Raw genomic sequence first — 20,068 nt, 5'->3', positions numbered from 1 at the left:
CTTTTACCTGGTGATGAAGAGGATTCTTTGCTGCTCGTGTACAGATCGAGTCCAATGTCTACAGCTGAAAATTGTCCCAAACGTTCAGTAGAGGTATTCAAAGGACTTGTAAGACCCTCCCTAACCACCTTCTCAGTTTGCTCACTGGTTAAGACACTGTGTGGACTATTAGATTCACAATTCTTCCTCTCCAAGCATTCTGCTTCAGTTGGGCAATTACTTTTGCTTCTATTGCTGAGCATACAGAGTGAAGAGGGAGTTGTGCAGCTTTTCAGTTTAATGGAAGCAGGTGACTTTGCAACTAAAGGCTCAGAGACATTTAGGGGTTCAACTTGATCTGCCTGGGTCTCTGTAGGCTGCACAGTTTTGTTACGCAATGATGATCTCCCATGCTTCTTGGGGTTTTCAGCCCCTTCATTCTTTCCATGAGCAGATGCTTCTTTCATATGTACTGAAATACCTTCTGACTTTGTGACTGAGGGCTCAGAAACATTTACGGATTCAACTTGATCTGCTGGAATCTCTGTAGGTTGCAGAGTTTGGTTACGCAATGACGATCTCCCACGCTTCTTGGGGGTTGCGGCCCTTTCCTTGCCTCCTTGAGTAGATGCTTCTTTCATATCTATCACTGGTGCAACAGAGAGCTCAGAGACATTTACGGATTCAACTTGATCTGCTGGAATCTCTGTAGGTTGCAGAGTTTGGTTACGCAATGACGATCTCCCACGCTTCTTGGGGGTTGCGGCCCTTTCCTTGCCTCCTTGAGTAGATGCTTCTTTCATATCTATCACTGGTGCAACAGAGAGCTCAGAAACATTTACGGATTCAACTTGATCTGCTGGAATCTCTGTAGGTTGCAGAGTTTGGTTACGCAATGACGATCTCCCACGCTTCTTGGGGGTTGCGGCCCTTTCCTTGCCTCCTTGAGTAGATGCTTCTTTCATATCTATCACTGGTGCAACAGAGAGCTCAGAGACATTTACGGATTCAACTTGATCTGCTGGAATCTCTGTAGGTTGCAGAGTTTGGTTACGCAATGACGATCTCCCACGCTTCTTGGGGGTTGCGGCCCTTTCCTTGCCTCCTTGAGTAGATGCTTCTTTCATTTCTATCACTGGTGCAACAGAGAGCTCAGAGGCATTTACGGATTCAACTTGATCTGCTGGAATCTCTGTAGGTTGCAGAGTTTGGTTACGCAATGACGATCTCCCACGCTTCTTGGGGGTTGCGGCCCTTTCCTTGCCTCCTTGAGTAGGTGCTTCTTTCATATCTATCACTGGTGCAACAGAGAGCTCAGAGGCATTTACGGATTCAACTTGATCTGCTGGAATCTCTGTAGGTTGCAGAGTTTGGTTACACAATGACGATCTCCCATGTTTCTTGGGGGTTACAGCCCTCTCCTTGCCTCCTTGAGCAGGTGCTTCTTTCATTTCTATCATTGGTGCAACAGAGGGCTCAGCGACATTTATGGATTCAACTTGATCTGCCTGAATCTCTGTAGGCTGTACAGTTTGTTTACATAATGATGATCTCCCACGCTTCTTGGGGGTTTCAGCCCTTTCATTCTTTCCATGAGCAGATGCTTCTTTCATATCTACTGAAATATCTTCAGGCTTTGCGACTGAGGGCTCAGAAACATTTATGGATTCAACTTGATCTGCTGGAATCTCTGTAGGTTGCAGAGTTTGGTTACGCAATGATGATCTCCCACGTTTCTTGGGGGTTACAGCCCTCTCCTTGCCTCCTTGAGCAGGTATTTTCTCCATTTCCACAGTTTTCACATTTATACCTGTTCCCTTTTCCATTGAAAACCGAAGATCTTCATGAATTTTATTTATAGCTTCATTAACATTTAACGACTTGCGAGTTGTGAAATGTTGACTTTTTTGCTTTGCTTTTGGTGTACATTTAGGGGACAAGTGATTTTGATCTTTCCCATTAACACCTACTTCAAAAGATGCAAGTGATGTAGCATTTGCACCTGTAGCGGGATTATTTGTAAACTTGTTTAATTTTGCAGAAGTATTATTTTGCTTTGGACTGCTAATGTCAGCAGTTGGTTTTGCAAGAATTCCAGATGCAACACCGTCCACTGACAGAGGCTCCAAGCTGTTAATTTTTTCATATGGATTGTCCTTTTCCATCTTTTCCTCTTCTAGTTTAACCTTGCTTTTCCTCCCAGGCAGTCGTATTGTGCTTGGCAATGTTTGGGAATTCTTGCCAAACTGAGAAACCATGGCATCAGATTTCTTTTCTAGAACACTAGTTTGTTCTGTCAAGTCAGGGCTGCTTTCTTTAACATGTTCATGCGTATTAACTTTGTTTGGTTTAACCTGATTCGGTTTTGTGACCTCCTGCTTGAACATTTCATAAAGTTTGGAAAAAGGAGATACATGTTCTTCATCAGCAAGTTGCTCATCTTTACGAATCTTTGAGGAGCTTCTTGTCTGTGCAGATTTTGGAGCTGAATCACCCTTTTCATTTGGCATAGCCTTTGTGAATTTAGATGGTGCTTCAAAGATTTTATCTGCATTAACTTCAGCTAAGAGAAAAACAAAATTCAAATGAATGAAGCAATTAACAATATTACAGTTAACAAGCAAGATTACAATTATATGATTTAAACTCAAGTATACTGGTATTTCTAAATGCAAACAGGAGTCATCCAGTATTGGGCATGAAATGCACATTTACCACAGAGGATTATAAATAATTTCTGACCATGTGCTCCCACCTTGGAAATGCACTTAAGAAATAAAGCACAATTTTATGATTGTCTAATAGCAGGCAAGACTGTTTCCACTGTTGCTGGGTGGGAAGAAATGATTCTCTTTGGGAGAGAAATGGGAAGTAAGGGTTGAGTCTTCATGTGCATAGCTTTAACACAAATGACATACAAGTGACTGCAACACTTTACTTTATATTTGCTTTATAAAGTAAGATGAGGCTTAGTATGCTTCCAAAGGACGAAAGCCTAAAGATGGTGTACTTTCTTTAAAGCAAAAAATGGCAAGCAACAATCCCTTGCTTATGATAGTGTACACAAGTTAAATTAGCTGCAGAGTTTATGAGGGAAAGGATATTGAAAGGAGTGGTGCAGTATCTAAATATGGTGCACAAACTGTTATCACACTGCATTCAGCAACAGAGTAATGCATCAGTTACTCGCCTCAGAAATACATCTTGTAACCTAGTATAAACTGATGGATTAATGCCCAACTCTTCTGTAAGATTTAGTTTATTTTTAGTTCATTAAAAAATGTGCCAGTATAGCAAGCATTTGTTGCTCATCTCCAATTTTCCTCAGGAAGGTGGTGGCTAGCCACCTTCTTCAACCGCTGCAGTCCCAGTGATTCAGATACGCCTAGCCTAGGGAAGGCATTACAGCATTTTTGACTTGACAACAAAAGTACCACAAAATTAATCTAAGTTGAGTTAGCACACAATTTGGTGGAGAACCACAGATGGTATTTCACATACGTGGCTGCCCTAAATGCCATGTCTTCTTCCAAATTTGACAGTGCTGAGATGTATTTTGTAGATAGTACATACTGCTGTCAAATGCCAGGGATGGCAAGAATGGATGTTTAATTTGAGCTACTGTTGATGGTGTACTTTAAGAGTGTTGTTAGAACTGCAACAATTCAGACAGGTGGAGGATACACCATCACACCGCTGAATTATGCTTTGTAGCAGACAGACAAGCTTTCAGGAGTCAAAAAGTGCAAAATTCCCAGCTTCAGGCCTGCCCTTATAGCTTAGGTTTACATGCCAGTTAAGATTCCAGTCAATAACAGTCCTGAATATTGTAGACTGTTGACAACTCCAAAATAATTTTATGGATGAGTAACCTTCAAAAATAAAAATCAAAAGTCAATGGTTCAACTGCAGTTTCAATAGCGGGAGTACTGAACGTAATTCATCTCTACAACACTGGCACATTTTAGCTGTAGTGTATACACCCACAGGATGCTGTGCAGGGACACCCTCAGACATCCAAAACCTTAGTCCTTAGCAATTTGAACAGGGGTTCCCAACCCATGTGTCACGACCCTATCGTGCAACTAGAGTAACAGGCTCCTCCCACACTAAGTAATAAGTGTTGCAGGACAAAACCAGGTTCAAATAGAACTCCAGTAATTGGTCACTTTGATAAATAATTCCTGGTGTGCCATATTGTGAGATTTCCACTGGTTGCCACAAGACCTTCCGGAGGTATTTTGCTTCAGCTGCCAATGAACTTTATCAATTCACATGGTCTACGAGTTTTGATACCAAAGTGAGCCTGTAACAATTTCAGCTTGAAGTTATTCAATAAATATTGGGTTTCCACATCATAATGGGAATTCCTTTCAGTTGCCAGGATCAATGGTTTGATATTGGTGATTCAAACAAAATGAAGTGACCTGACAGCCCTGGGTCAACATCCTACTGGAAGTATTCTGCAGTACATTCTGGCATTCAAATTAGGTGTTCCAAAAATGAGATTGCAGAACCTTCACAGCAGTATTGCAACTACCTACTCAAACTCATATCTCATTCTATATTCAAGGCAATTTAAAAAACTTAAATTGTGATACAGTTTGGGAAATACTGACTAAGAAGCTTCAAGGAAGCCTGGTACACCATTCCCTCCAAGTATTAAATCATTCTATACATAACTGGCATTCTAAGCATATTGTTAACACACACGCGCACACAAAATACGAGAACTACTGACCAGATTTGTGACCACTTGTAGACCGAAGATCATCACCTGAAGGTTGTGAACAATCATCCACTTCCTGTTGAACATGAAGGACCTGTTAATAGGAACATTAATTGCATTAAGGAAAAAAAGTGCAGAGTTTAAGAAGAATTGAGAAGCATTGTCAATGACAGAAATTTCTGAGGAATAGCACCAGGAAATATGCAGCCTGAAATTCAGTTTAACATTAAAAAAAAACTCCTAGAGTTAGAATCTAGTGACTTAGAATAAATAGCAATTTCTGTTAAGAGTAGAAGTTTATTCCATGCTTTCTATCAAACCTGGACTGGAAAGGAGATATATTGGGATAATCCATGTATTTGTTTCAAAATCTTTAACTTTTGCGATAACTGGAAATAGCAGAGCTCAATTTCTAGCACGCTACCCCGTTACATCATAACAACATGGTGTCCAGAACTGCACAGAGTACTCCCCTGTGGTTTTGTATAGTTCCAGCATAACCTTGTTCTTGTATTCTACACTTGGGCTAATAAAAACATGTATGCACATATCTTAACTACCTGATCTACCAGCCCTGCTACCATCGGGACAGTGACCCTCAGATCTTCCACACTTTCCAGGATCCTACCATTCATGGTGTAATCCCCTGCCCTGTCGGCCCTCCTCAAATACATCACCTCATTCTTATGTCAAGTTTAATTCCATTTTTCTCTGCTATGCCTATCTGACCAGTTTGATGATATCCTCCTGCAGCTCACAGATATCTTCATTGCTATTTAAGACCATAAGACATAGGTGCAGAAATTAGGCCATTTGGCCCGCTGAGTCTGCTCCGCCATTCAATACAGCTGTTAAGTTCCTCAACCCCATTCTCCCCATAACCCTTGATCCCCTTTATAATCAAGAACCTATCTATCTCAATGTTAAATGTACTCAATGACCCATCTTCCACAGCCTTTTGTGGCAGTGAATTCCATAGATTCACCACTCTGTGGCTGAAGAAGTTTCCCCTTATCTCCATTCTCTAAGGTCTTCCCTTTACTCTGAGGCTGTGGCCTCAAGTCCTACTGTCTCCTACAAATGAAAACATCTTCCCAACATCCAATCTGTCCAGGCCATTCAGTATTCTGCAAGTTTCAATTGATCACCTCCTCATCCTTCTAAACTCCAACGTGTATAGTGCCAGAGTCCTCAGTCGCTCCTCATGTGTTAAGCTTTCCATTCCTGGGACGATTCCCATGAACCTCCTCTGAACCTCCTCCAGGACCAGTACATCCTTCCTGAGATATGGAGCCCAAAACTGAACACAATATTCCAAACGTGGCCTGACCAGAACCTTATAAAGCTTCAGTAGTATATCCCTGCTTTTATATTCAAGTCCTCTCGAAATAAATGCTAGCATTGCATTTGCCTGGATGTGAGTTTGCTCGCTGAGCTGCAAGGTTAGTTTTCAGACGTTTTGTCACCATTCTAGGTAACATCATCAGTGAGCCTCCGATGAAGCGCTGGTGTTATGTTCCGCTTTCTATTTATCTGTTTAGGTTTCCTTGGGTTGGTGATGTCATTTCCTGTTCTTTTTCTCAGAGGGTGGTAGATTGGCTCCAAATCAATGTGTTTGTTGATGGAGTTCTGGTTGGAATGTCATGCTTCTAGGAATTCTCGTGCGTGTCTCTGTTTGGCTTGTCCTAGGATGGATGTGTTGTCCCAATCAAAGTGGTGTCCTTCCTCATCTGTATGTAGGGATACTAGTGATAGTGGGTCATGTCGTTTTGTGGCTAGTTGATGTTCATCTATCCTGGTGGCTAGCTTTCTGCCTGTTTGTCACAGTTCTTGCAAGGTATTTTGTAGATGATGTTCGTTTTGCTTGTCGTCTGTATAGGGTCTTTTAAGTTCATTAGCTGCTGTTTTAGTGTGTTGGTGGGTTTGTGGGCTACCCTGATGCCAAGAGGTCAGAGTAGTCTGGCAGTCATTTGGGAAATGTCTTTGATGTAGGGGAGAGTGGTTATGGTTTCTGGGCCCATTTTGTCTGTTAGTTCCAGTTGGAATGCCATGCCAGACAAAACGGGCCCAGAAACCATAACCACTCTCCCCTACATCAAAGAGATTTCCGAAATAACTGCCAGACTACTCAGACCTCTTGGCATCAGGGTAGCCCACAAACCCAAACAACACACTAAAACAGCAGCTAATGAACTTAAAAGACCCTATACAGATGACAAGCAAAACGAACGTCATCTACAAATACCTTGCAAGAACTGTGACAAACACTACTTTGGACAAACAGGCAGAAAGCTAGCCACCAGGATAGATGAACATCAACTAGCCACAAAACGATATGGCCCACTATCACTAGTATCCCTACATACAGATGAGGAAGGACACCACTTTGATTGGGACAACACATCCATCCTAGGACAAGCCAAACAGAGACACGCACGAGAATTCCTAGAAGCATGACATTCCAACCAGAACTCCATCAACAAACCCATTGATCTGGAGCCAATCTACCACCCGCTGAGAAAAAGAACAGGAAATGACATCACCGACGCTGGAAATGACATCACCAACCCAACGAAACCTAAACAGATAAATAGAAAGCGGGACATAACACCAGCACTTCGTCGGAGGCTCACTGCTGATGTTACCTAGAATGGTGACTGATTATCTGGGAACGAACCTTCCAGCTCAGTGAACGAGCTTACATCCGGAACAAAATAAAGACCCACTCTTTTGTGGACTGAGAGGAGGAGAGCGCAACTGTGTAGGAGGTGAAAGGAAGACGTCAGGTTGGCTGTGCACCCTTGCAACCAGTGGATCTTATTGCTGGCTTTGGCCTAATGCTGGTTCAGGGGAGCAGCCAACCTGCAACGATGGCTGCGGCAAGTGCTCGTGCCCCAGGTCAGGGGGTCCGGAACACCTTCCGCGTTTCCGTGAAGAAGGTGGATGAAGGTGCACCTGTGGAGTGCACCTTCTTCGTGAAGAGGGTCCTGTTGGACTGTTGTGGGTTCGCTGCTGCGGACATTTACTGCCTGCAGGATTTCCCTGGAGGAGGTTTTTACGACGTGACCTTCAGGAGTGCCAAGCTTTGCGAGCGCTTCCTGGAGGTTTAAGGAGAAAGGAGGTGAGGGCCCCCTCTCTGTACTGACCGCTATCCCGCTGTTCGTGATGCCGGTGCAGAGGAGCCATATGGTGACTGTACACATGTACAACCCGCATGTGCCAGCAGTTGATGTCCTGACCTTCCTCGGAAGGTACATGAAGGTGGAAGGGGACCTAACCAACACTATGGACCCCTTCGGGATCTGGACCAGAAAGAGGCAAGTCAGGGTAACGCTGAGGATGGTCGCGGACGGGAACATCGTACACCCACCGTCCAGCTTCGCGATCGGCGGGAGCAAGGGCTACCTGATCTACGCAGGGCAACCTAAAGTCTGCCATGCCTGTGGTAGGTCAGGTCACGTGGCAGCTGACTGCAAAGCCACCATCTGCAGGAACTGCAGGGAGGAGGGACACTTTGCAAAGGATTGCACAAAAGAAAAAAGCTGCAACCTTTGCGGGGAAGCGGGCCACCTCTATAGGGCATGCCCACAGCGGGGGACCACCTACGCCTAGGTCACTGGCAAGGGCAATGAGGGGCAAGCACCCCCGGAGGAGAGGAAGGCACCAGGGCCCTGCAAGGACCCCACTAATGTGCAGGAGGGCCAGGTCATGCAGGAGGGCCCAGCCCCGCAGGACGGACCCAAGGCCAGCAAAGTGCCCCTGCGGCTCCGCTCCCCCACCCCACCCTGACAACCCGGAGTCGATGCAGGAGACGACAGGTGACCCAGGGGAGTGGACGACAGTCCGGAAAGCGAGGAGGAAGCTGCGCCGGCGGGCCCTGGAACCATCAGGCGGGAAGAGGCAGCTACAGGGGGGCTATAAGAGCTCCTCCAACGAGGGAGATTTGGAGGAGGCCCGCCCAAAGCAGAAGCTAAGGATCTCAAGGGAGAAGGAAAGCAGCACCCCAATTCCAGGTGACAGGAGGCATCCTGAGGCTCCCTCCGACACCCAGCCACGTGCCGCTGGGGCTCTGGAGACCCCCCCCCCCGGAACCTTCAGGCGAGAAGCAGGAAACAGCGGGTCCCCAGCCTGACCCTCCTGCCTCCGTAACCCCGACGGGGGAATGCCACCCAGAAGGCAGCACGGATAGTTTCCTGAGCCTGGAGAGTGTCCATCAGTTAGCCCGGGCAATGGGCATGAAGGGACAGATGGAGGGGCTTGACCTTGGACTCGGGGAGGGTACTGCGGTCACTGCCCAAAATAGGGGTATGGGTTGCAAGCATTAATGTGTGCAGCGTCAAGTCCACCGCAAGATGCGTGTCTACGTTGGCCTACCTGACCACCGTCAAGGCAGACCTCCTGTTTCTGCAGGAGTGCGGGATACTGCACCTCAGCAGGTACAGGAAATGGTCAGGCACCTGGACCTGTGGACCTTCGATCTGGTCGGGGATAACGACTGTCAGTCCTTGGGCCTGGCTATTCTGCTGCGGGGGCGCAACTTCACCATCTCTCAAGTTCAGGAGGTGGTGGGGGGACGCCTCCTAGTGGCTGATGTCACCTAAAGGAACGCTCCCCTGAGGCTGATCAACGTGTACGCCCCAGCAATACGAAGTGAGCAGTTGGCCGTCCTGCAGCAGCTTCCACCCCTGCTGGCTACGTCCAGGCCGGTCATCCTAGGCGGAGACTTCAACTGCATCATCGATGCAGATGGAAGATCCGGCGTGGGGACAGCCGGTGGGGGGAGTCAACTGGACGTCACGTCCAGATTCCTGATGGGCACGCTGAAGGACGCCAAGCTGCTCGACGTCTTCAGCACCCCTGCAGACAGAGCGCAGTGGAGATACACCTGATCGCGGCCAGACGGGTCTATCCGCTCAAGGAAAGACTTCCTGTTTGTGTCATGGGCGTTCTCGATCAGGTCCACCGGCGTCCTTCTCTGACCACTGCCTCCTGCTGGCCGACTGTCACTTACAGGACACCATGTACAAAGACCTGGAAAATGGGGGAAAGGGCGTGCCGAACGCCACCCTCGCCCTGATGGCTGCCTTTGTGTGCGGCTGCATCAAGCTGTGCGTAGATCCTCAGTACGCAAACACCAAGTGTCACTACTTACTGAGGTTCTACCTGTCCCCGGTGTTGCGAAGGATGGGCCTGGCCTCATTGCCACGGAACGCTCAGCGTAGTTGGACCGTCCCATACCACCTGTCACTTACGGACAAATTTTTGAAGGGAAACACCTTTGACCACAAGGCCGTCAGGCAGTGGTCAGCACGTAGTATCCTCGAGACCCTTCGGGAAAAGGAGAGGGTGGATCCCGTCGTGTGGTTCCCCACGCAGACTGCCAAAGTCGTTTGGCAGAATGCCTCATCGCCAGAACTTTCAAACAAGCACAAGGACATTGCTTGGCTGGCGGTGAGAGGGGCTCTGCCAGTGAGATCCTTTTATGCATGCCCGGAATCTCTGCGCCACCGCACGCTGCCCTCGAGGCGGCTGCGCTGGGAGGGGAGACAAAACTGTCGATCACCTCCTGCTGGAGTGTGCCTATGCACAGGAGGTCTGGAGGGGGATGCAGTGGTATTTGTCAAGGTTCGTCCCTCCAGCTCCGTGGCACGGGACTCTGTGCTCTACAGGCTGTTTCCCGAGACGCACACCAAGACCAACATCAACTGCGCTTGGAGGACCATCAATGCAGTGAAAGACGCTCTTTGGTCTGCTCGCAACTTGCTGATCTGCCAGCTGAAAGAACTGATCCCGACCGAGTGTTGCAGACTGGCGCACTCCAAGGTCCAGGACTACATGCTGAGGGACGCGCTAAAGCTTGGGGCAGCCACTGCGCGGTGGGTAAAGACCACCATATGAAACCCCTCGTCCAGAATAGAAAAAAGGGGCCTATCTGGTAACTGGGCCTGGTGACGCCTTCCCCAACTGGTCAGGGGGCCAACGGGGACTGTGCGGGGAGACGACTGTCGGGGTATTTTCTTTGTTTTTGCCTTTAGTTGGTGTACGTACCCCTGGGTAACCCGGAGCGGCTTGCATGACTGGGTAGGTGTATAAATTTTTTTTTTGTACATTCTATGAATAAAGAATATATTTTTTTCAAATAAAAAAAGTGACAAAACGTCTGAAAGCTAACCTTCCAGCTCAGCGAGCAAACTCACATCCAGAAACTCAACCTGAGCTACAAATCTTCTCAAAACCCGATTGCATTTGCATTCCTGACAACTGACTCAACCTGCAAGTTTATCTTGAGAACCCTGGACTAGAACTTCCAAGTCTCTCTGCACATCAGACTTTTGAATTTTCTTCCCATTTAGAAAATAGTCCATGCCTTTATTCTTCTTAAAAGTGCATGACCTCACACTTTCTCATGTTGTAATCCATCTGCCACTTCTTTGCCCACTCTCCTACTTGTCTAAATACTGCTTCAGCCTCCCCAACTCCTCAATACTACCTGTCCCTCTACCTACCTTTGATCATCTGCAAACTTAGCCAGAATACCCACAGTTCCTTCATCTAGATCATTAATGTATAAACTGAAACGTTATGGACCCTTGCAGAACACCACTGGTCACCGACTGCCGTCCTAAGAAAGACCCTTTTATCCCGACTCTCTGCTTTCTTCCAGACAGCCAATCTTTTATCATTCTAGCACCTTGCCTCTAACACCATTGGCCCTTATCTTACTCAACAGCCTCCTGTGCGACACCTTGTCAAAGGCCTCCTTGAAGTCCAGGTAGATAACATCCATTGGCTCTCCTTGGTCTACCTTGCTCATTACTTTCTCAAAGAATTCAAGCAGATTTGTCAGGCATGACCCCTCTTTGATGAAACCATGCTGACTTGAACCTATTTTACCATACACTTCCAAAAATTCAGAACTCTCATCCTTTACAATGGAGTCCAAAATCTTACGACTGAGGTTACGCCAATCAGCCTGCAGTTTTCCCACTTTTGCCGTACTCTCTTTTTAAACAGAGATGTCATGTTAGCGATTTTCCAGTCCTCTGGAGCCCTCCCTGACTCAAGTGATTCCTGAAAGATCACCATTGACACTTCCACTATCTCTTCAGCTATCTCCTTTAGAACTCTCAGGTGTAGTCTATCTGGTCCAGGTGACTTATCCACCCTCAGGCCAATCAGTTTTACTAGCACCTTTTCCTTGGTCACCACACTCAGCTCTGCCCCTGACTCTCTTGAATTTTTAGGAGATTACTTGTGACTTCCACCATGAAGACTGACACAAAGTAATTATTCAGTTCCTCAGCCATTTCCTTGTTCCCCACTATTATCTCTCCACCGTCATTTTCCAGTGGTCCAATGTCCACTTTGGCCTCTCTTTTGCCCTTTATATATCTAAAGAAACTCTTACAGTCTTCATTTATATTACTGGCTAGCCTAACCTCATATTTAATCTTCTCCCTCTCAAATTGCAGAGTAAATTCTATCATCTTATGATCACTGCCTCCTAAGGACTCCTCACTTTCAGCTCTCTTATTAAGTCTGCTTCATTGCACACCACCAAATCCAGTATTGCCTGTTTCCTTGTGGGATCCATGAGCTGCTCTAAAAAGCCACCTCATAGACATTCCACAAACTGCTTTTCTTGTAATCCATGACTAACATGATTTTCCCAGTCTACCTGCATATTGAAATCCCTCTTGATTAGTTTGACTTTTCTTTTCTTACACTCCTTTTCGATCTCCTGGTGTATCTTGCAGTCCAGCTCCTGGCTGTTTAGAGGCCTGTACTGAACTCCAACTATGTTTTTTTTAACCTCTGCCGTTCCTCAATTCTACCCATACAGATTCTACACCATCTGACCCTACTTCGTTTCTTCCTGTTGATTGAATTTCATTTCTTACTAATAAGGCAACCCCACCCCCTCAGCCCACCTACCTATTTTTTCAATTGGATGTACATCATTGAATACTCAGTTCCCAGTCCTGATCGCCTTGCAACTGTGATGCCCACCACATCATACCTGCCAATTTCGATCTGCACAACAAGCTCATTTACCTTATTCCTTGTACTACGTGCATTCAGATATAACACATTCAGTCCTGTATTAACCATGCCTCTTTTCATTGTCATTCATTTTTCTAGTGTTTGATTGCTAGCCCTCTTCCAGTCTGTTGCCGAATTATGTGGTATCTGTGAACTTCTTGATCATAGCCCCTGTATTTAGCTGCTCCAAATCAGAAATGTATGCCAGAACAGCAAGGGACCCTACACCTGCACAATCCCATTGGGAATAGACTTCCAGCCATAGAATCATTTCTTTTACACCCCCCATCCCTGCCATTCCTTTCAGGTTACAATCTCAAAGAATATGGTCAGGTTTGGACCTCACATTTTCACAAAAGAAAAGAGATCCATGCTGACTGTACCCAATGAGTCAGTGTCTCCACCAGTAAAGATATACACTGTCCCTCAGAATCCATTATAATATCATCTGATTTCATCATTGGTGACTCTGGCTCCAGCATCTAAGATTGAAGTTCTGGCATCCCCTCACTAAACAACCCACCAGCCTTTCTTTCTCCTTTAAGATATTCCTTTAATCTCACTCTTTCACCAAGTTTACAAACATATGAATTAGGATGAGAAGGCCATTTGGCTCCTCATGCCTCCTGTCTTCAATATGACCATGGCTCATCTGACTTAATTCCACATTCCCCTTTATCTCCCATAACCTGCAACTCCCATGTTAGCCCAAAGTCCACCAAATACTGCTCATAATAAATCAATGAATCTGTCTGTTACTCAGCAACCAACACAGTTCCAAATGCACTCAAAATAATTTCACCATCTTTATTTCAAATGGGTAACTTATTTTTAAAGTGCGCTCATAGTTCTGATCTCTCCTACAAGTGACTAGTTGAGCTTTTTGAAAATGCAACTAAAGATATTGATGAGGGCAGTGCAGTTGATGTGGTTTATAATGGACTTCAGTAAGGCTTTTAACAAGCTCCCACATGCAAGGTTGGTCCAAAAGCCCAAGGGATCCAATACAAGTTGGCAAATTAGATCCAAAATTGGCTTACAGATGGGAGGTTTTTGTAATAGGAAGCCTGCGATAAGCAATATACGACAGGAATTAGTGGTGGGACTCTTGCTGTTTGTTGTGTATATCAATAACTTGGATGTGAACATAAAAGTTATAATTAGTAAGTTTGCAGATGACATGAAAATTAATGGTGTGGTTGATAATGAGGACGGTCTCAACCTACATCTAATATTGATCAACTGGTAAATTGGGCAGCACAATGATTTATGGAATTTAATCCTGATAAGTGCGAGACGATGCATTTTGAAAGGTCTAATAACACAAGGATAGACACAATGAATGGTAGGTCCCAAGAGAGTACTTAGAAACAAAAGGACCCTTGGTATACAAGTCCATAGATCCATGAAGTAGTCAGCACAGGTATACCAGTGATGAAGAAGGCATAGAAGATGTTTGTCTTCATCAGTCAGAGAACAGAATGATGCAAAAGAGTCTTGCTGCAACTTTATAAAACATTGGTTCGGTCACAGACGGAGTACTGTGTGTAGTTCTGATCATTACAATATCAAAAAGACATGATTGCACTGGAGAGGATAAGAGATTCACCATGTTGAAAAGTTTACATTAAGAGAGACTTGATGGGCTAAATTTGTTTTCCTTGGAGCAGTGGAGACTGAAGGGGTATTGGATTGATTATTTTGTATAATGAGGCAAAGGCAGGGTAGATTGTGAGAATCTCTTCCCCATGGCAGAGGTGTCAGGCATACGTTTAAAGTGAACAGCAAGTTATTTATAGGAGATCTGAGGAAACAGTTTTCACCTAGAAAGTGAAATGTATAAATGAAATGTGATGTCTGAGAGGGTCGTGGAGGCAAGTACTCCAGAAATATTTAAGAAGCATCTGGTTGAGTACTTAAAATGCTGCGCCATAATAGGTTATCGGCTGAGTGCAGGTAACTGAACATTTCCTTGTTAATTTTAATAATACAGATGTTAATTGGCCTACAATTTTCTCTTGTCATTCTGCTTCTTGAATAAAGGAGTTACATCCCAATCTGATTGGACTGTTCCAAAATCTAGGGAATTTCAGAAAATTGAAGTCAATGCATCTACAAATTTTCCTAGCTACTTCTTTCAAAGCAGAGGACACCATTCATCAGGACCTGTTAGCTTCTCATTTTCTCAGTATCCTTTCACAGATGCAATTTATGATTTAAAGTTCCTCTCTCCCATCACTTGATTATTTCAAGGATATTATTTGCATCCTCTACAATGAAGTCAGATGCAAAAGACCTGTTTAATACACTTGCCATTTCCTCATTTTCCATTATTAATTCTCCAGACTCTCTCTGGAGGATCAATGTTCACTTTAGTTACTCTTTTCCTTTTTAAAAAGTGTGGAAAGTTGTAACATCTGTTTCATACTACTAGCTATTGCTCTCTTATTCTAATGTCTTCTTCCTTACTAATATTTCAACCATTCTTTGTTTGTAATATTCTGCATAATCTTCAGACTTGACATGCATCTTTGTCGAATCATACTTTTCCATTCCATTTAAAACTTTAAATTTACTTCGTCAGTCAAAGATATGTATCATTCCTTTGCAGTGTTGCTCTCTCATTTGAACGTACCTTTTAAGTATTCTGAAGTATCTTCTTACAAATCTGGCACTGCATCTCTACAGAGTATCCAGTAGCTCAACTTGGCCAGCTATGCCCATATAATTGTCACTACTTATATTCAAAACATTTATTTAAAGAGCCACTCATCTCACCCTTAAAATCTAATCTGAGGTTAAGGTCACTACCACCTACAGGTACTTTCACTATAAAGTCACTAATCTCTACTGTGTCATTGTACATTGTACCAGATGTAGTATAGCTTGCTATCTTACTGTAAAAGAGAAATCAAGAAACAGTCCAAGAAACTGTCCTGAAAGCAATCCATGACTTATCAAGGCTACTGTTGCCAATCAGATTCATTCAATCCACAAGCAGATAAATATCATTAATGATTTGTGCTGTAGCTCTCTCACACCATATGTTATTTCTGCCTGTGTACCTCTTCCTACAGTGTACTACAAACCACTCCCAGAAACAACTTACTTTTATGATTGGTCATGTCTTCGTAAGCTGATTCTACATCATAATCTTTGGAATTAAGTTCATCCCTTTCCAGTGTGCAACGCTAGATAACAGCAGTCCTCAGGCGAATGTTATATTGGGGGGTGCGGGGGTGGGAGAAGTTGAACTATAACAATATTAGGCAGGAAATGAAGAATGTTGGGGAGGCAGCTGCTTGAGGGTAAATCCAAATTGAACAGGTGGGTGTATTTCAAATGGCAGTTGATAAGCATTCAGGAGTGGCACAGCTCTATAAGAATGAACAATAGGTATGGCAAATTATGGGAACCTTGGGTGAAAAGGGATGTTATGACCTTGGTCAAAAAGAAAGAGGAAGCATATGTAATGTCTAAGAAGATGGGAACTGAAAAAGCCCTTTACTATACAGGGGAAGTAAGAAAGAACTTAAGCAAGGAATTAGAAAAGAGGAGCCAATCCACCTTAAAGAAACCCGAAATCATAAGTAGTTAGGCCAAACAAAATATTTCACTTGAAAAGGAACAATGACAGCAATCTGAAAAAAAAACATTGTATTAGCAAGGTTCTGGAACGATTGGCACTGATATTTTGCTCAACTTGATCTTGTTTGACTTCAACATAAAAATGTAGGTACGTACTTGTAAAGTTTCATTCCTCAGACTTGACAAACTCCGTCTTTTTCTTGGGCTAGTGTTGTGCACTGAATCCAATGGGTACTCAAACCTAAGACAAGGAAGAATACAAAGGGATTAATTGTAATGTTACAAAAATTGAAACAAATAATAAATTGCTCCCATTGCATGTACTTATAGAAATTGAGAGTAAATAACCAAAGAGCCAACATCAATTGTAGCAAATAGTCCTCTCAACGTTCAATTCCACAAGTTCAAACTTCTGATCTTATACTAAAAGCACCCAGTTGATATAAAATGCCAAAAGAAAAATTAAATTTGCAGATTATATTAACCAATTTCTTGATTTTTAATGAGCACTTTGTAAAAGCAAAATAGCGAACCAGTCATGGTGCAAAAAAAAGCTTAGTAGTCCCTAATAAGGGCAACTGTGGACACAAAAAGCAGACAGGAAAATAAATACTTTTTTGGAAATGTTTACATAAACCAGTCGAGAATTTTTTTCTCATCCAAAATGCAGCCCATTTTAATGTCTTACAACTGGTGAGTGAGCAACTTCATATTTTGCTTTTAATGTATACACTTAATGCTGTTTCAGTATCAGAAAACACTGAATAGAGGAGCAATAGCTAGACCAAATAGGCAGTCAAAGTGATTAGTTCATTAAGGAAGTCTAGAAGGCACCTTGAACTCAAATTCTGAAGCTTATTTTTTGTTTTTCTGGAGGAAGAAATAGCCTGAATAATGTATGCAAGAACATAAACACTTTTAGACACAAGTCCAAGCATACAGTTTCTAGTGAGAATTTTATTCTAACCAACCATAGCATAAACTTCCTCACAGCCCCTTAATAACTCACTTTTGCCTTTTTTCCCAGTCAGCCTGTTCAGAAATGATTTGAAAAAAATCTGGGTATCCTGGGTTACAGTTAGGGACACTACCACTGCACCACAAAAACTCCTCTTTTTCTTCTATGTATAAATACTTCCAAAGCAATCTGATCCAGATATATTATTACACACCACCAGAATGGGTGGGATTTGAATACAGCTGTTGTGGCTCAGTGTTCGGGACACTGCCACCGCATCACAGAATGCCCCTTCTTTGTATGGGTATTGTCCTGTGAAGTTCCTTAGTAAGGGAAAGTCACCATGGTTTTATCTGACAATGGGCTGTTCTCTTATTACAGACACCTGGTGGTGGCTTAACTTGAGGGCTACCATACCTCAGGTAGGGGGAAGAGGTTGAGAAGAAGAATCTTTCATGGTAACCTCAGCCAGTGTGGGAGTTGAACCCTCTCCTTTACGTAATGTATGAAGTATTTCACAACATTTGTTTGCCTTGTTATCTTCACCTTCTAGTTATTTAGTGTCTAATTGTTAATAGGACCCTAACACTGGAAACCAAAATATGATTTCTTGTATATGAAGTATACAATTTTGCACACCACTCTGGTGGCTAGATTTTAAGGTTGGCACCTGCTTTTCAGTTATTGTACTTATGAGGGGAACACCTCATTTCCTAATAACATCCCCTGTTCCGCACGTTTTATAAGTGCATAAGCAAAACATTCTATATGTTTTATTTTTAAAATATCTTAATACTAGCATCTATTTCAGAATTAGATTCGTTGGAGGAATTGGCTGGTCGCTGGCACCAGAGTAGGATAATCTTGACCAAATGTAGGATTTGTGCCTTCAGTATACTGGAACAGGATTACTTTACAGCATAAAGATTAACTATTAATGTTTAAATTTTTTCTTATTGATTGTAATTATAATTCAGAAAACTCTTATCTAAATGCAGCAAAATCTTACAATATCAAGGTTAAGGCTCATGAATTGCAAGCAATATTCACGTGCCTCACACTAATCATTTTCAAAGAGAGAGAATCTAACCCATTACCTCATAACATTCAATGGCATCACCATCACTGAATTGCCCACTATCAATATATTGGGGTTACTATTGACCAGAAATTGAACTGGACAATCCATATAAATACTATGGCTATAACACCTGATCAGAGGGCAGGAATCCGGCAGTGAATAGCTCATTCCTGACCACCATCTACAACATGCAGTAGTATGATGGAACACTACCAACTTGCCTGAATGAATGCAGCTTCAACAACACTCAAGAAACTTGACAACATTCAGGACAAAGCAGCCCACTTGATTAACACCACGAGCACCGACTCACTCGAACACCACCAATACCAGTATTAGCAGTGTGCGCCATCTACAAGATCACTGAAGAAATTCAACCTTCCAAATCCGTAACCATAACAATCCAGAAGGACAAGCCAAAAAGTTCATGAAGAACACCCTCTGCAAATTCCCCTCCAAGCCACTCACCATGGTGACTTGGAAATATATCACTGGTTATCAGTGTCACTAAGAAAATCCTGGAACTGCCTTGCTCATGCCATTGTGAGGCTACCTAAATTGAGTGGAGTGCAGTTGTTCAAGGAGGCAGTCCACCACTACCTTCAAGGGCATCTAGAAATGGACAACAAATGTGGGTCCAGCCAATGACACCCATATCTGTAAAAAAGTAACCAAGAACAGAAATCTAATACTTTAGGAGTGTTAGTTCACGCCAGTAATATAAACCTGTAAATTACAGCAGTTAAAGCCGAAGGTGAGTTAATCTGAATCATGTTACCTGAAAGAACGATCAATAACTGTGAACACATCACGATGCTTTAGACGTTCAGAGTGAAGCACAACATTGCCATTTAAATGAGTTCGATTAACTTCACTCAAATTAGTTAAAATTACCTGCAAACAAAATGTAAAGTTTTCAAAAAGTAGGCAATAGCTACAGTGTAGTATTTTCCAAAATCAAATTAATGTTAATTTTTAAAAAGTACCTCATTATTTTCATTTACTTCAAGCTTACAGTGCTCTTTTGAAACATGAGGCAGTTGGATACGGATATCACAGTCAGTTTTCCTACAGGGATACCAAAACACTTGGATTAAAAAAAACACACTTGTTTATTTATAGGACAGCGATATTTGGAAACAGAAGCAGAACAGCAAACTTACCTTCCAAATAAGCACGAAGATGATGTCAAAGGAAAATTGTATCCATCTGCTCCTGTACGCTTGATTACTACAATTTTACCATACAGTGGCATTTTCTAAGATAATTTCTTACCTGAAAGCAGAAATATAGTGTAACTTTTAACCACGAGAACTTCTAATACTCGTTATTTTAAACAATTTTTCCCAAACTATTTAAAACATGTCTTCTATACATTTCTGCCCTGATGACACTCAGCAACTGGAAATTATGTTCAGGCCAAGAATATTCAAGATTTATTTAAGTAGTAGTGGAAGATGGACTTAGACAGAAAATGCCAAACCTTAAGAGATGGGCAGGTGAAGGTAACACTGACACCAACAACAGTGGGGAAACAAAACGGACGTGCAAGAAGCCAGGAATTCTGATCTGAGAGAGTTATGCGACTGGAGAAGGTCAAAGAGAGGATGAGAATAGCTTCTGGAGAGCTTAAAAGCTAATGTCAACTCCTGAGCACGGGGCGAATAAAACTTAACTTAGGAGTTAAACT

The 20,068-nt window shown here is 43.3% G+C and overlaps 1 protein-coding gene across 4 annotated transcripts in view; it reads right to left on the bottom strand.

Moving 5' to 3' along the window:
• The window catches only part of mki67 (marker of proliferation Ki-67), a 47,337-nt gene that overhangs the window by 25,956 nt on the left and 1,313 nt on the right, over positions 1 to 20,068 (bottom strand). For 3 of the 4 annotated variants that reach the window (XM_048551030.2, XM_048551027.2, XM_048551032.2), the window contains exons 2-7: positions 19,542 to 19,653; positions 19,365 to 19,446; positions 19,157 to 19,272; positions 16,496 to 16,580; positions 4,721 to 4,802; positions 8 to 2,542 (exon numbers count right to left, since the gene is read on the bottom strand). In XM_048551030.2, the coding sequence (XP_048406987.2) occupies positions 8 to 2,542; positions 4,721 to 4,802; positions 16,496 to 16,580; positions 19,157 to 19,272; positions 19,365 to 19,446; positions 19,542 to 19,633 (2,992 nt within the window). In that variant the 5' untranslated portion in view covers positions 19,634 to 19,653. The remainder of the gene's footprint in view (positions 1 to 7; positions 2,543 to 4,720; positions 4,803 to 16,495; positions 16,581 to 19,156; positions 19,273 to 19,364; positions 19,447 to 19,541; positions 19,654 to 20,068) is intronic. The other variant, XM_048551031.2, reaches the window with a different exon arrangement.

This window comes from Stegostoma tigrinum, chromosome 20, assembly GCF_030684315.1.
Source record: "Stegostoma tigrinum isolate sSteTig4 chromosome 20, sSteTig4.hap1, whole genome shotgun sequence".
In the NCBI taxonomy this organism is placed as follows: domain Eukaryota; kingdom Metazoa; phylum Chordata; class Chondrichthyes; order Orectolobiformes; family Stegostomatidae; genus Stegostoma; species Stegostoma tigrinum.
The sequence above is the reverse complement of the archived record's forward strand: the minus strand, read 5'-3'. Positions and strand labels throughout refer to the sequence as shown.